General features: G+C 40.4%; 1 protein-coding gene across 1 annotated transcript in view; it reads left to right on the top strand.

Annotated features, from left to right (window-relative positions):
* LOC116407726 overlaps positions 1–2,385 on the top strand; it is a 173,502-nt gene extending 171,117 nt beyond the window's left edge. Inside the window, exon 2 of the mRNA XM_031893620.1 lies at positions 971–2,385. Coding sequence (XP_031749480.1) covers positions 971–1,607 — 637 coding nt within the window. The 3' untranslated portion in view covers positions 1,608–2,385. The remainder of the gene's footprint in view (positions 1–970) is intronic.
* The last annotated feature ends 16,010 nt before the right edge of the window (positions 2,386–18,395 follow it).

The raw sequence follows: 18,395 nt of genomic DNA on the forward strand, positions 1-18,395 counted from the left end.
TAAGGCAACTATAATAAAATCCCACTATGCATCACCATCATTCACCGTTGAAATCCTGTTAGGGGATGACTTACTGTACTTTAGTATGACAGAAGCCAATGGCCAACACAAAATAGCAATGGCTACACACTTCCCTTCCGCTCACTGTTCAATCAGATGAATACACACATTAAATGACTATCATTACAAATGTGGGTCAGACTGTATGAGATTCCTTCCACTGGTCTGCTGAAAAACTGAATACTCATTAAACAACAAACCAGTAGATAAATTGATTCATCCAAAACTTAATCTTTTCAGAACACCCTAACTGCTAATGTTCTGCCCCTTTTTCACATTTTCCTCAATATTAGCATCACTAAAGGTGTTCTTTCCTAGAATGCAAAGCAGGGCAATTATATTTTATCTAGAAATTGCCAAATTAAATAACATGGAGCGCACTGGGTACTCTGAGACAGTCAAAAGAGGCACAAATGATATCCTAGTTTAAGTTTGAAGATACTATCCCACTTGATCTTAAGCAAAATAAAATCAAGATTTGTATGTCATTTATCAGTTTTCATGCCATTTTTGCCAGTGTTTCTTAAGGTCCCCATACACGGGCCAATTCTAGCTGCCGATATCGGACCCTTAGACTGATTCGGCAGCTAATCGGCCCATGTATCGGCACTACCGACGGGCCTGCCTGACCAATATCTGGCCTGAAATCGGGCAGATCTCTATCAGGCAGGTTAGAAAATCTAGTTGGATCGGGGACAACATCGGAACATTGATGCGGTCTCCGAACCAACTTTGCCTATACCCGTCGTTATAATAGCAATATGACCACTATTGGGTGGTTTCTCGCCAACATACATATCTATACTGGCCCGATTATTGTGTTTTACAGAGTGAAAAATGATTTCATTAAGTATTAAACATAACCTTCTCTTGATGCCACGTTTAATTCATTTTCTGTATTATTTTGCAGAGATTTGATGCCAAGGACAATAGATGGACAAATAACAATGGAGAAAACTCCAAGCTATTTTGTTACTAATGAGGCACCACAGCGCATCCACTCCATGGCCAAAGACACCAAACTGATCGTGGTGGTAAGGAATCCGGTTACACGTGCCATATCCGATTACACACAAACGCTGTCTAAGAAACCCGAAATTCCAACCTTTGAGGTCCTTGCCTTCAAAAACAGGACCTTGGGACTGATTGATGCTTCTTGGAGTGCACTGAGGATTGGAATCTATGCCCTACATCTGGAAAGCTGGATGCAGTATTTCCCTCTTTCCCAAATTCTGTTTGTAAGTGGAGAACGTCTCATCACCAACCCAGCCGAGGAGCTGGCCAAAGTGCAAGACTTCTTGGGGCTAAGACGAATTATAACAGAAAAACATTTCTATTTCAATAAAACAAAAGGCTTCCCCTGTCTGAAGAAACCTGAGGATACTGGTGCTCCCAGGTGCTTGGGGAAGTCCAAGGGTCGAACTCATCCTAAAATTGACCCTGACGTCATTCAACGCCTAAGGAAATTTTACAAACCTTTCAATTCTATGTTTTACCAAATGACAGGGGAAGATTTTCAGTGGGAGAAAGAGGAGCTGGAAAGCTAGACCAATGGATAAAAAGACTTGTTTATGGACACTGTATCACTAATGTACAGAAAATTCTTGCCAACAAATTATATATATATAAAAATTGCTTAAAAAAAAAGAAAAAAATCTAGTTTCTATAAAGTTAACACTGTTATTGGGTTATCTTAAGGGATAATTTCACCAGTCACTTGTGTAATTAGTGCAAAAGGGTTTTTAATGGAAAGCACAAAGTATTAAACCCATATAAAATAAAGATATGGCTGGAGAAGAGGCTCTTACACCGCAGTACATGGTCATAGAAAACCATAGAACACACTACAAGACATTTTTTTTTTCCTTTTTCTTTCCTTTTTTTTTTACATAATAAACACACAGAGCACTAATTGGTTATATTTTTATATTCTTGTAGCTCCATTGTCACTTTTCATTAGAGAGTACAATATATATTTAGAGGATAAAATAATAGGTCAGTGAAAAGGTTAGCCACCTATTTATATATATGTAATGCCGGAAGGTTTATTTTGATTTAGAAAAGGATTGTATAAGAAAATAATTTCGCTGCGGACACATCCGTGTATGATTTATTGTTATAATCCAGAGTTTCTATTTAAGTCACTTTTCAGGTTCCACCAAGAGTGGAATATATGAATGTTTCTAAGGAAATAATCTCAAAAGCTCAACTTGTAAAAGGGGAATTACCATTGGTTTGTTTACAGGACCAATAACACAAAAAAATGAAAAAGTCCCAAATGCATTTACACATAATGCCAATGAAATAACTAAAATGGGGCATCATTTCTAGAAAGTAGTACAGGTATGGGACCTGTTATCCAGAATGCTCGGGACCTGGGGTTTTCAGGATAAGGGATCTTTCCATAATTTGGATCTCCACCATATACTGAATAAACCCAATAGGCTTATTTTGCCTCCATAAGGGGTAATTATATCTTAGTTGGGATCAAGTACAGGTACTGTTTTATTATTACAGAGAAAAGGGAATCATTTAACCATGAAATAAACCCAATAGGGCTGTTCTGCCCCCAATAAGGGGTAATTATATCTTAGTTGGGATCAAGTACAGGTACTGTTTTATTATTACAGAGAAAAGGGAATCATTTAACCATTAAATAAACCCAATAGGGCTGTTCTGCCCCCAATAAGGGGTAATTATATCTTAGTTGGGATCAAGTACAGGTACTGTTTTATTATTACAGAGAAAAGGGAATCATTTAACCATTAAATAAACCCAATAGGACAGTTCTGCCCCCAATAAGAGGTAATTATATCTTAGTTGGGATCAAGTACAAGGTACTGTTTTATTATTACAGAGAAAAGGGAATCATTTTTAAAAATTAGAATTATTTGCTTATAATGGAGTCTATGGGAGATGGCCTTTCCGTAATTCAGAACTTTCTGGATAACGGATTTCCGGATAAGGGATCCCATACCTGTATATTTAATAAACAGGACTTTGGCTTCAAATATTTTTACATGGATGGGATAAACAGCATGTCAAGTGAAATGGATCATTTTCATTTTTGAGGTTACTGGTCCTTCGAATATTAGTTACATTTGGCTCTGAATCATGGACTGCATTTTGTTTTTGTTTTATAACTTTTGCTATATTTTTAATGTTTGATTAATATTTTTTCTTTGCTCTTCTTCTGCACTAAAGTGATCAACTAAATATCTTCTTACAGTGCAAAAGGTGTTTGTTTGTTATTTTGACTTCCATTGACTGTGTCTGAACACAGATGGACCAAACATGAAAATGAAATGAAATTGTCCCAATACCAACCCACTTGTGAGTGCTTGGAATCATATGTGATCAAATGTAAAATCACGCTAGCCAATGAACCCCCGTTGTTGAGGGTGGGGGATAATAGGCTTACTAGAATGTGAAGGCACCAATATCTTGTCTGATCATTTGTTTTGTCCAGTAATTCATTTTGTCCAAATCAAACTTTATAAGATCTGGTTGTCAAGCAACTGCATTATGGGAAAATCAACATATGTCTATAGGGCCTAGGTCCAAAAGGAATCTGAGGGAGAGGCTGGGGATTTTGGAAACATTTTAGAAAAAGCTTTGCTGAAGGGGAACTTTGGTTATTTGCCAAGAAGAACAGTATTTCATACAAATATATTAGAAAGCAATTATTGTACACTGTAGAACAGTGATCGTCAACCAGTGGCTCGGGGGCAACATGTCCCCAACCCCTTGGATGTTGCTCTCAGTGCCCCCAAACCAGGTAGTTATTTTGGAATTCCTGACTTGGGGGCAAGTTTTGGTTGAATAAAAACAAGATTTCCTACCAAATAAAGCCCCCTGTAAGCTGATAGTGTGCATAGAGGCTGCCTAATAGCCAATCACAGCCCTTATTTGGCTTCTCCATGAACTTTTATGGTGCTTGTGTTGCTCTCCAAGGCTTTTTACATTTGACTGTGGCTCACAAGAAAGAAAGTTGGGGATCCCTGCTGTAGAACATATCTGTATAATGCTATACCAGATGGTAACCCAGGTTTAAAAGGACAGATGGAGTTTTCTTTCCTTTTCATGATAGCTCCTCATTAAGTAAAGGAAAGCTCGGAAAGTCTTTGTAGCCTCATTTTCTTTAGCATTCCACTTTTCTGCTCTGAAGTCAAAATGGACTTTAGATGATCCATTATTATCTCAGTGGAAGCTAAGACCAGACCTCAAGGGCCAAAGGTTTAAATATAATTTTGAATATCATTGTGATTCAGTCATTTTTCTATAAAGGGGCTGTAAACTCAACCACAACGCTGTCTCACTGAGTCCCCTAGTTATTTACAGAAGTTGTCAAAAATACAATTATAGCTGCACAAAAATTCACCATGGATTCCGAAATGGTCATAGTTTTTGCGAAAAATACGATTTTTTTTGTGGAATTTAACGAAAACTATGAAAAAGTACGATTTTAATGATGTTATTGTGGTCAATACGAAAAGTTCTAACAATTAGAAAAAATACATTCTAAATTTTTCTCATTCGTGGTCAATCGTGCTTTAATGAATGGGCCCCTAAGCTTTGCACTCAATGCCTGAAAAAAACACACTAACAATGTATTTTCCACTTTACTGTAGGTAGGAGTAATAGCCCAACTTGGGGTAATAATTGCCTTCATTTTATTTTTGATTGTTTGGATTTCTTTCTGAATAAGACCTGCTCTGATGAAGAAACCACATCCAAAGACTCAGTGTCCAAATTATCAGGAAGAAAATTGCCTTTATATGACTGTATTGTTTTCTCAGTTCTAATAGGTCGGTATAATGTATTTTTTAAATGGGAGATAGGTGATATATATATATCACAAGCTAGATCACCTCTTCTGCATCAGAAAGTCTACAAACCAAGTAGAAGGGTGACATGGAAATAACGTGGCGTAATTTTATCAGAGCAGCCTTGGCTTCTTTCTATCACATTCCATTAAGAACCTGCAATTTGGCCATTTAGTGACCCATAAGGAGCTAAAGTGAGAGAAATTTGGTGAAGATCATGTGAAACCGAAGCTTCAAACCATGAATTAAACATTGTCAGTTAAAGTGCTTCTCTATAATGTGGGTTCTTCCTTTTCATTAGCAGAAAAAAAGAGATTTGAGAAGCCCATTACAGGAAGCGGGTCTCGGGAGACTCCATTAAGGTCATTTACAAACACTGAATCTACCCTTAGCTTGTGCTTCAGCTCACAGGTTTTGCCATCAAGTCTTGATGTGAGGATGTGAAAAGAGCACATTGTCCTTTTAAATCCCTTCCATTACAGAAGGTCATGTGTGGTTTGTAAATGACCCTCGTAGTCATCGGAATTGGTACCAGCCTCACTTGGGAAGTGAGATTCTCATTTACTTGACATTTTAGTCAGCGCTAAAGCTCATGCTAATGCATTCCTATACAATAGGCTTTGCTATAATTGAATATAATACAACAGTGCTACAGATTCAGAAGTGGGTTCTTATAAATTCTCAGATAAATGAGAATAAGTGAGTAAATATGAACAGCAGGGAGCAATATAATCTATTTAAATATAACCTGCTTTGTTGAGAAAATATTTATCACACTATTAACAACGTGAGTTCAAATATAATCCTTTGTTAAACGTATAGAATTTTTTCTTTCTTCATGTGAAAAATAAACGACATCTTATTACGAGGCCAATGATAGAGCTACACACGTGCACAGAATGTTCTCCCTCTGCAAGTCTAATAATCCTCCATCTATGGAACTCTTTCCATCTATGGATGAGTGAATTTTTCTGCTAGGCATGAATTTGCAGTGAATTTCCGCATTTCGCCATTGGCGAAGTTGTTGCAACTTTGTTGCGTGTCACAAAAAAGTTGTGGTTGCGTCAAAATGTGTGCGGTCGCGCAAAAATAGGCACAGTTGTGACCAAAAAACCATGGCGACAAAAAAAGACGTGGCAAAAAAATTGTGCACCAAACATGTTTCACAGATTTTTTGCCGCTTTGCGAATTTTATGCCCGTTTTGCAAATTTTACGGCGAAACGAGACAGATTCGCTCTTCACAATTTATGACCAGTAGGGGTGATGTTGTGGATATGAGGAATTACCAAGTGTTTAATATGGCAAGTTATGGTATATGGCAGCTATTACACATTTTTATAAAGCCTTTGCCCACTGAATGGCCACACAGGCAAATTTGGTTTTCAAGAATGGAAATGACCAATGGAGGTCACTCCTGCAAGGAACAAGCAACAGATTTATACAGAATGGTAGATGGGAGATGGTGCCTAGGTAAGTCACACCTTGAGCTTTTGTGGAATGGCTCAAAGCCATTGGCTGTTTGGAACCTATCAATTGGTGTTTCTCTGTGAGTCAGCAGTGCTAACCCATATCTAGTATGCTACATAAGGTTTCTCATTTTTCGAGATATTAAGGCAACTGACTAAAGCAATCTCAACCTCAACTTTTTATTTCAATCTTGACACCCAACCACACTTCAAAAATTAGATCATTTATTCAATACTGAGGAACAGTCTCTGGAGACAAGTGTCCACAGTGCAGTGCTAAGGTCTTGTATATCACACACAGAGTCCGGGCTAAAGTGTAGATTGCATTTTGAGATGAACTCTTTGTTTTAGGGGACAAACCACCTTCCCATGTCAAAAGACAGGTCCATTTTTCAAGTTTTCACAAAAGAAATTCCAGATAAAATGCCTACACCTAATAAGTCATGAATTCATAGTTTGTGGCCATCTCCTAGCCAAAGGCATTTGCTGGATGCAGGATGATATATTTCAATGACGTTTGGAGAGCCAAATAGTTCAAAACAATTGTAAATGAAAAGGGATGCATATAAAACTGTAATCATTTTTTATTTATTGTAGGCCCTTCATTGATTTCAATTCAGATGATTCTAAGCTTGGAGACACTGTCCAGCCAGACAGACAGCTATCAAAATCAATTTAAGTTGCTTCTGCTAACATTAAACATTGCAAAAAAGTCACAGAAAAACAGATTTTGCTCTAAAAATGCCTATTTGTATGGAATACCCTATAGCAGTAATCCAACCATTATGCTCCAACATGTTGCTCCCCAACCCCTTGGATGTTGCTCCCAGTGGCCTCAAAGCAGGTGCGCATTTTTAAATCCTTAGTTTGGAGGCAAGTTTTGGTTGGATAAAACCAGATGTACTGACAAAACTAGCCTCCTGCAGGCTGTCAGTCCATATAGGGGCTACCAAATAGCCAATAACAGTCCATATGTGACACCTCAGCAACTTTTTTATGCTTGTGTTTCTCCCCAATAGTGATGAGCAAATTTTTTGCCAGGCATGGATTCACGGTGAATTTCCGCATTTCGCGAATTGTTTTGTGAAACTTCCGTAAAAATTTGGCGCACGTCAAATTGGGTGTGGTCGCATCAAAATTGGGCGTGGTCGTGTCAAAGATGGGTGCATTCGCGTAAAAAAAAACGTGGGCGATCAAAAATGATGTGGGGGACAAAATAGACGCAGGCAACAAAACAAATGGTGCAACAAATGCGTTATGGCGAAGCAAAAAAGGACAGATTCGCTTATCACTACTCCCCAACTCTTTTTACATTTTAATGTGGCCCATGGGTAAAAAAGGTTTTAAAAGCACAATTAAAGACCCCTTTTGACCTAATTGAGGCTTATCAGTGTAACAGAGAGTTTTGGGACCAGCATCGTTGGAGCCAGGGAAACAGATCCACATGACAAGCATTTTAAAGGAGAAGACACTCTCCAAAGAAGAAGGAATCCTGGAAAGGAAACCCACGCCTAAAATTCCCATTTTCGTGGAATACCCCATAAACTAAACATCAGATACAGTTGTAAGTGGAAAGAAAAGCCAGATGCTGCTTATGCCTATAAAGCCCCCTCCTTCTTTAATCTTTATGTAATTTGACATTATACTGCAGTCTCCATAAAGTTTTAAAGACAACTTGCCTCATTAATGCCTAAATCATTAACAGTGAGATTCAGAGATATATATTAAATCAATAGCCAAGGCTAACCTAATGAGAAATTATAAACAACCAGCCATATTTATGTCTAAATCTTTAGCAGTAAAAGGCTGATATTGATAAATCCTTAGCAGAGAAAGATGTCACTGGCTAAATCATTAGACTTGAAAGAGGAGTAGCGTCAAACAGCGGGCAGTTAGAGATGACTGTAACTATGGATTAAATGATGTATAAAATATTTGATGACGTAGATATTAAAGAGAGAGTAAGGTCTTAATATTTCTTCGGAACTGTGAGAACATTAGCAATCATGAACCAGTTCATTGGGAAACAAAAGTAATGGAAATTTCATGTAAATGTTCAGACCTAGGGGCACATTTACTAATCCACGAACATCCGAATGCGTATTTTTTTTAATAATCGGTATTTTTGCGATTTTTTTAGTCGCCGTCGCGATTGTTTAGGATTTTGCGTGACTTTTTCTGCGCCGTTACGACTTTATCGTATATTTTCCAATTGCTCAATACGAAAAAATCGCGACGGCGACGAAACAATTGCGCAAAATACGATAAAGTCGTGACGGCGACGAAAAAGTCGCGTAAAATACGAAACAATCACGACGGCGATGAAAAAAAACGTTTTTTTCCCATTTGGGATTTGGATTCGAGGATTAGTAAATGTGCCCCCAAGTGTAGGTTTTTATTAAGGGATATCAACAGGATGAGTGAAATGTATTGCAAGGTACAATCTGAAAGCAGAGAGAGCAACCCCTTTGCTGAGATTAGGGAAAGCCTTGCAAAAAAATAATAATAATAATAATAATTACACACAAATACTTTAATTATATAAACACTAAGGGCAAATAAAGGAGAACAAAAAAGGTTTTGTAAGGTGATAGTTAAATAGAGGTGGATATGTGCTCAAGAAAACTCTTTGCTCATCATACAGATTAATAAACATGCCGCTTTTAGTCTCTGTGAATGGGACCACTCACGTATTGTTGAAGGAAGGTTCTTTCCTAAATGTAACTCTCAGGTTGATTAAATAAATAGATGGTACAGTAGAGTTATTAAGCATATACTTACAAAAAGAACTTCTAGAAGAGTCCAGTGACCAGTCTGCCAATAGTCCAACCCCAAGCATCAGGACCTCCAAGTGGAACCTACTGAGCTATAGCGGTCCCTAAGTCTGTACGATTGCGTCCCTATCCTGAACGTGGTACACTGAGAACTCTAATCCTTCTGCTTTCTTCATAGGAGCATCATGCTGCTCACTAATCTCACTAATTACCAATCTATTCTACTAATCTACTGTATCTTCATGCTATCTGTATCTACTTCACCTACTGGGCTTAACCCCACCTCAGAGCTCACTAACTTCCCTGATCTTAACTCTCACTCCTACAGTGAGTTATTACCAATTTGTCATAGTGTGATGACACATTTTTACCTACTGGACCTCCTGCTGTCCAAGCTCAGAGTACCATCCACCCTTTTCCACATCTTCTAACATTTATTTGCAGGAATAGATCCCTGGGCATGCATAGATGACACAGTACAGTTGATAAGCATATACCCACGAATGGAACTTCTAGAAAAACCATCAAAGGCCAGTGGCCAGTCTGCAGAAAGTCTACTTGAGAATGTCCAACCCCAAGCACCAGGGCATTCAAATGGAACCTAGACAAGCTGCATTAGTGCCTAAGTGTGTACACTTGCATCCTTATCCTGAGGGTAGTACGCCGAGGAAAATCGTAGTAGAATCAGGCTCCTCTTAATCTCTTAAATTACCAATCTATCCTACTAATCTATCCTCACACTGTCTTTACCTTCTTCACCTACTGGGCCTATCATTCACCCTTTTCAACAGGTGGAATCCAAAGAGACCAAGCACAAGTCTGCTTTCTATTTTATAAAATAGACATCTACTGGCAAGTTACTGAACTGTCGTGGCTGTCTGAATAAGGGTAACTAAACCTCCAAACCACTACACTGTAATAAAACTTTCAAAAAACACTTTAGTAGCTGCACTGGTTTTGAAATCAACTGTTTTACAAACTCAGTGGGGCTTATTTGCCCATAGTGCAGTAACCTGTAGCAGCCTATCAGTGATTTGCTTTCATTATTTGATCTGCAGTAAGCAAATCAAAGCTAATTGCTAAATGGGTGATACGATCCGTAATTAATTTAGGTTGAAAAAATAAAAGAGTAAGCTCAACACGTCAAAATGACCCTACAAATATGGGAGCCTCCACTAGGGCAAATGTGTCCTGTGTTAAGGTGGCCATACACCTTCAGATCCGCTCGCTTGGTGATGTCGCCAAGATATCGATGGGACAAAACCTAGAAAAGCCATGCTATATGCGATATGGGGACGCGTGGGCGATATGGGGAGAATCCAGGCTAATTCGATCGTTTGGCCCTGGGGTACGATGGGTATAGGCAAAGTCGGTTCGGGGACCGCATCAACGAGCCGATGCAGTCCTCGATCCGACTAGATTTTTTAACCTGTCCCATCGATATCTGGCCGATTTCAGGCCAGATATCGGTCGGGCAGGCCCATTGGTAGTGCCCCTGCACGGGCCAATTAGCTGCCGAATCGGTCTATGGGACCGATATCGGCAGCTAGAATCAGCCCGTGTATGGGCACCTTTAGTTAGTGTTTTCCTTAGCTAAGCCCATACATGGATGCTAGGGAACCCTGGTGCTAGTGGCAGCCTGGACATGATAGTAGTTCCTTGGCTCCCCTAGCAGGCTGAATCCATGGGTGCAACTCGCTAGTACCAAGTCAATTGGGAGCTATAGCTGTTTTCTCTATGTTGCACACCATACCAGAAGTATCACAGTCACTGCTCTCCTAAATGGAGGCCACAACTTGTGTCAAATTCATCCAAATGGATGCAAAATGAATGCTGGAATATCGGGGAAAATGCTGCATTTTGGGTAAAAAGTAAAAAAAACATTTGCATTCAAAAATTGCTCTTTTTCGATTTGGGTGCCCAGATTAACTGGCGAGAATTGTAGTCGATCCAATAACCTGCCAGAACTCGAGAGCTGCAAGCGAGACATCCTTGCTTTAAAATCTCATTAGACAATGGTCAGGAATCTAATCACATGCCATTAGCAGTGAGATTTGTGTGTTTATGGGCCGGCAGTAATATATGGCATGTATAAAGAAAGGCTGGGAGAGACTGTGATAAATACAGAGACACCAAGGTTATTTGCCACATTCCCATGGGTACAGTATGAAACATTTACACCAGTAACACCTTTGCGCTGGATATGGATATATGGCACTCAATTTATAGGTAGGTTTGCATTTCCCGTATCCAGAGACAGTGATATTTCTTGCCACTAAATCCCTCAAGGCAATTTATCATTCATTTTATGTTCTTGCGCTATTTCCTTTAAACATGTCATTAATCTGTATAGTGTGATTTTCTGTCATAATACGGCTATTTGCATAAAATTATATGTTCTTAATTGCTGGATTATTGCTCTGTTGACTCTTCTTTCTTATTATGTTACATAATCAGCATTTATCTCTATGGGGAATGGCGCACAAACAGGATTCTGGGATTTTGGCTGTAGACGTTTAACTCAATTGGGCCTGTTGGTTATTTTGCCCAATGTATTTTTGAAGTGATTATTTTCTTGGCTTTTAGTTGAAAATAAAACACTGGCTTTTTGGACTGGTTAGGTCTCTTTCTCAAGCATGGGACTGACTTCATTCTGCCCTGTGGGTCTTCCAGTCCTCTGGATACAGACACACAAAGTATAGTGCAATTATATAATACTTCCCTGGCCTGGGGCAATTGGGGCATACTCAAGGGTACAGAGGTATCATCTTTGTAAGTAATGCAGTAATAAATAAACTATCAAGGGTTTAACTATTTCCAGTACTCCATCTGCACACACTATGTCACTAGATAATTTAGGAGAGTGTTCTTAAGTTACATTATAGCAAGCACAGAAGTTCTGGCCCTACAAAAATGGATTTAAACCACGTGAACCCTTTTATGGTGCTCTCTCTAAAGGTGGGATTTATACTCCATCATTAGAAATGTAGTTCATATACAGGATCCATTATCAGCACCTATCACCTCCATATTGTTTCCCCCACCAGAGGTACAGGCTAATAGAGCCAGCACCCCAGTTGGGGAAACAGTGAAGAAAGCCCCTGTCATCGCTAGGCACTAGGCTACCCAAACCAGGAGGTAGCTTCTGGTGCCGGCGGCCATGTTGTGACACACACATGCCCATAACGAGCAAGGGAGATTTGTTCATTATGCGCCTGCAAACCAAACAACATGCCACCCACACCAGGAGGGGGTAGCCTAGCACTGGCAGGGGCTATTTTTTTTAGCCTGCACCTTCAGTGCGGGAAACAATATTAGGGGTGGTAGATGCACTTTAAAAGATTACCCATGACCTGAACTGCCCAATCGCCGCTTACCTGGCCTGCCCTGTCATGTAGGCCCTCCTACTGCGCCTCCTCCTGCGCCCGTCTCCAGGCCTCATTTTCCCATTCTGGATTTGCATTGTGCTTCCACCTAATGGAAATAAAATACTTATGCACAGATATAACTGTAATGATACTAGGTTTTATATAACTGAAAGAATATATAATAAATAAATAATTGTCTAATTAAGAAGTTCTTCTTAAAGAAACACTACAGATGGTCATGTTGTCTTTCCTGAAGAACTCTTTGTAAAGCTGATGTAGCCCTGCTGTGCTACTCCCAATTGCATTACCTAGGGGCTTAAACACTAAGGAGGAGATCAGCATTCACAGAAAACATAAAAGCCACAAGATGACACTGGCACTAACTTTAAATAAGGGACATATGGCTTTTGTGCCCCCCCCAGCTCTCCACCGTAGGCTACCCTGAATTTAAAATGCAAAAGGATTATCCAATGAGAATCATTCCGGCTATCACTACAATACATGTTAATTGTTAATAAATCAGCCCGTAACAGTCCGTTATGGGTTTGTACGGTGGTGGTGGGTCCCTGGTGGGTGCATATATTGTTGGGATAGCTGGAATTATTCTCATTGGATAATACTTTTGCTCCCCCCTCCCAATAGTTGTGCGCTTGGCGCATACCTCTCCTGCATACCCCTAGTTTGGGCCCAGGCTATAGCTTGGTGTTATCACTGCATGCATATTATAATAAATAGATATAATAAATAGAAATAGTTTATTGCTTTGAGCATTGCTGATATAACAATGGAATGAGAGAGCAGAAAGAAAACAGAGCAGGGATTATTCTCATTAGTTTATCCATTTTTGCATATAAGCAGTACATTGAAATTGCCCATCTCCTGGGTCAGGGCCCCCCAGAATTTGCTGGCTTGTCTGTCTGTGCTATGAAGCGTTCTGCTCTGCCGTACCAGTATCTATCGGTTTCACACTGTTTAATCCATTCCAACACATCATCAAGCTCTGTATTAAAGTCTTATGCCCCTCATATTGCAAAGCCATCGTTTGACAGCTAAGAAAATTGGCTGAGATTGAAACTGTCTCCTGAAGAAAGGACGGCACGATCTGCATTCTGTTTGTTAATACTTTTAGCAGTCAAAGTGTATTATAACAAAGTGCTTTATCATTAATTGCGCTGCCTGCCCATAGTAAATCAGTAAAACCCAAGCCGCATCTCGTCCCCGTGTGGGGAAGATTGCGAGATAACCGGTGACAAGTTAATTAATTTGTCAGCCTCAAATGGCGCTCTGGAATTATGCCTCTCCGCATTATGTTCCAGTGGAGAAATTGCCATTGTGTTACTGTAATTAAATGGAGGCGTTCCAGTGCCGGCACGCACGCACTCCAGCCGCCATTAGGGGAAAGCACAAACAAGGAAAGAAAAACAAGAAATCTGATGGCTTCCTTAGAGCCAGTAATGGTCATTTTTTACAGCTACAATTAAGAAGTAATTCTTGGTAGTTTTCAGGTTTTGGAACACAATTGCTTGAAAATATTGAGAAGTGAAGGCGATCTAAATAGAAACCATACCCATATACAGGTATCCGAGAGTTAAAGATGTAGAATAATATAAATTGCTATAATGTAGTTGTACATTTTACAATTAGTTTAATTTTTTTTAATTTATTTATTTTATATTTTTCTGCAGTTCTCAGGCTTGGGCTAGGGTTGCCTCCTTTCTCTAGTAATAATACAGGCCAGGGTATAGGGGAGGCAGGAATGGCTCATGTAGGGGCAGAGTTATGATGCCACACCCACAAAAGTGCGGTGCTGTTTTGCCCCCCTTTAGTGCCCTTGCAATATACTTTAATAAATCAGTCCTAATGCAATGGGTTGGCACCATCCTAGCTGGTAAGTCACTTGCTAAGGCTGAGGTTAGGGTTGCCACCTGTCCGGTTTTGACCCAGACAGCCCAGTTTTTGTAAGGGGTGCCTGGGTCAAAGAATGCTGGCAGAGTTGGCAACCCTAGCTAAGGCTGATATCACAAATGTGTAATACCCCATAATTCCTTGCCTCTGTGCCTGATTTCTTCTCTAACTAGCATCTAAACAGCTCCCAAAATGTCCCCACACCTGCAAAGTCATAGCCCTACCCCCTAGTCCCACCTCACCTCCCAGTCCCACCTCACCTCCTAGTCCCCACCTCACCTCCTAGTCTTCACCTCACCTCCTAGTCCCACCTCACCTCCTAGTCACACCTCACCTCCTAGTCCCCACCTCACCTCCTAGTCCCCACCTCACCTCCTAGTCCCACCTCACCTCCTAGTCCCCACCTCACCTCCTAGTCCCCACCTCACCTCCTAGTCCCACCTCACCTCCTAGTCCCCACTCCACCTCCAAGTCCCCACCTCACCTCCTAGTCCCACCTCACCTCCTAGTCACACCTCACCTCCTAGTCCCCACCTCACCTCCTAGTCCCCACCTCACCTCCTAGTCCCCACCTCACCTCCAAGTCCCCACCTCCCCTCCAAGTCCCACCTCACCTCCTAGTCCCACCTCACCTCCTAGTCCCACCTCACCTCCTAGTCACACCTCACCTCCTAGTCCCCACCTCACCTCCTAGTCCCCACCTCACCTCCAAGTCCCCACCTCACCTCCAAGTCCCCACCTCACCTCCAAGTCCCACCTCACCTCCTAGTCCCACCTCACCTCCTAGTCACACCTCACCTCCTAGTCCCCACCTCACCTCCTAGTCCCCACCTCACCTCCAAGTCCCCACCTCACCTCCTAGTCCCCACCTCACCTCCTAGTCCCACCTCACCTCCTAGTCCCCACTCCACCTCCAAGTCCCCACCTCACCTCCTAGTCCCACCTCACCTCCTAGTCCCCACCTCACCTCCTAGTCCCACCTCACCTCCTAGTCCCACCTCACCTCCTAGTCCCACCTCACCTCCTAGTCACACCTCACCTCCTAGTCCCCACCTCACCTCCTAGTCCCCACCTCACCTCCAAGTCCCCACCTCACCTCCAAGTCCCCACCTCACCTCCAAGTCCCACCTCACCTCCAAGTCCCACCTCACCTCCTAGTCCCACCTCACCTCCTAGTCCCCACCTCACCATTGCCTCAATGTCAATGGTAAGAGGTAAAGTGGCAACTAGTGATGAACAAATAAATGCCATTTTGCTCCACCAAACAATTTGCGAAACCATGGAAAAATTTGTGAAACTATGAAAGTACATGAAACGCATTTAAATCGATGGATTTTTTTTTCCCTTCAGCATTTTATTCACAACAACTTTTCCCACCCAAAATACATTGGTAGTCTATGGGTGTTTTTTCCCACTTTAGCAGTAACTTTTGCTATGGCAACTATTTTTTTTCTTTTTGCAGTAACTTTTCCTGCTGAGAATACATTGAAGATACATTGGGGTCCAGGGGTGTTTTATCGCTGTGTTTTAAAAATCCATGCCTGCTGCAAAATGTCACTTATAGTATGAGGGGTACAGAAATGCACGAGGAAGGAGAAATAAATATGCCCCCAAAATATTAAGCTTTACCAGTGTCTCTAATGTGTGTTAAAAGGGTTGTTCACCTTTAAATTAATGTTTAGTATGATGTAGAGAGTGGTATTTTGATACAATTTGCAATTGGTCTTCATTTTTTTTATTATTTGTGTTTTTTTTATATTATGTAGCTTTTTTTTCAGCAGCTCTCCAGTTTGGAATTTCAGCAGCTACATGGTTGCTAGGGTTCAATTTAAACTAGCAACCTGGCAGTGATTTGAATGAGAGACTGTAATGTGAATAGTAGAAACTTGAATAGAAAGATAAGGAATAAAAGTATTATAAACAATACAATTGTAGCCTCAGAGAGCAATGGTTATTTTGCTGCTGGAGTCAGTGACCCCCATTTCAAAGAGTTAGAAGAGAAAGGCAAATAATTCAAAATACAGGTATGGGACCTGTTATCCAGAATGCTCAGGACCTGGGGTTTTCCAGATAAGGGATCTTTCTGTAATTTGGATCTCTCACACCTTAAGTCTACTAAAAATGATTTAAATATTGAATAAACCCAATAGGATAGTTTTGGCTCCAATAAGGATTAATTATATCTTAGTTGGGATCAAGTACAGGTACTGTTTTATTATTACAGAGAAAAGGGAATCATTTAACCATGAAATAAACCCAATAGGGCTGTTCTGCCCCCAATAAGGGGTAATTATATCTTAGTTGGGATCAAGTACAGGTACTGTTTTATTATTACAGAGAAAAGGGAATCATTTAACCATTAAATAAACCCAATAGGGCTGTTCTGCCCCAATAAGGGGTAATTATATCTTAGTTGGGATCAAGTACAAGGTACTGTTTTATTATTACAGAGAAAAGGGAATCATTTAACCATGAAATAAACCCAATAGGGCTGTTCTGCCCCCAATAAGGGGTAATTATATCTTAGTTGGGATCAAGTACAGGTACTGTTTTATTATTACAGAGAAAAGGGAATCATTTAACCATGAAATAAACCCAATAGGGCTGTTCTGCCCCCAATAAGGGGTAATTCTATCTTAGTTGGGATCAAGTACAGGTACTGTTTTATTATTACAGAGAAAAGGGAATCATTTAACCATGAAATAAACCCAATAGGGCTGTTCTGCCCCCAATAAGGGGTAATTATATCTTAGTTGGGATCAAGTACAAGGTACTGTTTTATTATTACAGAGAAAAAGGAAATCATTTTATAAAATTAGAATTATTTGCTTATAATGGAGTCTATGGGAGATGGCCTTTCCGTAATTCGGAACTTTCTGGATAACGGGTTTCCAGATAAGGGATCCCATACCTGTACTATTAAAAATGAAGAAGAATTGGCCTTTTTATAGGTTAACCTGAGGGTGAACCACCCCTTTAATTCATATAAAGCAATTTGTATCTTAGCTTTATTACTTCCTAATAAAATACAGCAAAAATAATGTAAAATTGTCAAAAACTGCTACTAAATATCTCCAAATGATTGTACCCCACACTGTTTTCCTTTACAGCGTCAATAACTTTGTCCTTTTTTTTCAGTTTTATTATATTCTTTTTTAACTTACCCTCTCCCAATCTCCCATAGATTTCTCGGCTTACAGAAAAACAACCCTCGCTAGCAGCTCTGCGCGCCAACACATTGTTATTTATTGCAGAGGGGGGAAAAAAAAGTCCCTCTATAAAATAAAAGTTATTTTCAGACGCTGTATGGGTTTATTGATTTTCAAGGACTTCTTTACGCTGTGCTTACTTTTTACATTCTGGGAGCATGCGGGGAGAAACTGTTTATTTGTAGTAATGACAAGGAAGTTAGTGCGCCTCTACCCGGGCACCATGCAGTAAACGCCAGAGTGATGCCAGATTTAAAGACATGCCACGGGCAAACATCCTCCTATAATCCTCAACTTTAGCTGTTAAAGCCCTGCAACTCGTGCGTAGCTGCGGGGCAGTGGAGACTGCTTCCAAAATCCCTTGCTAATGAGCCTCATTCGCTGTGTGGATTATTGGTTTGCTGATTCGCTCAGAATGCAGAACAAATGGAATCCTTTGAAAGTGGTGCATTTTGGCACCTTGCTTTGAATGCATTCAGCATAGAAACAGCTCATTTGTTTCTGCAGAGGCAGTGAGCAAAGGGCAATTTTGAGCGCAAAAGGCATGTTTTTATTCCCATAATGCAGTATTTTTTTCCCCAGAAGCATCATTGCAACTACCATGCATTTCAGGCGCAATTGCATGGATGCAGTGTCAGACTTGCCCACCAGGATACCAGGAAAACTTCCGGTGGGCTCTCCTGCTCACCCAACCATTTGCCTTGTATGCCTATACCATGGCCATTACTCAATTCTATATGAGAAGAAACAGAAGAAATGGAGGAAAGGATAGGTAATAGTATGTTA

The sequence above is a fragment of the Xenopus tropicalis genome, chromosome 9 (assembly GCF_000004195.4).
Source record: "Xenopus tropicalis strain Nigerian chromosome 9, UCB_Xtro_10.0, whole genome shotgun sequence".
Lineage (NCBI taxonomy): Eukaryota > Metazoa > Chordata > Amphibia > Anura > Pipidae > Xenopus > Xenopus tropicalis.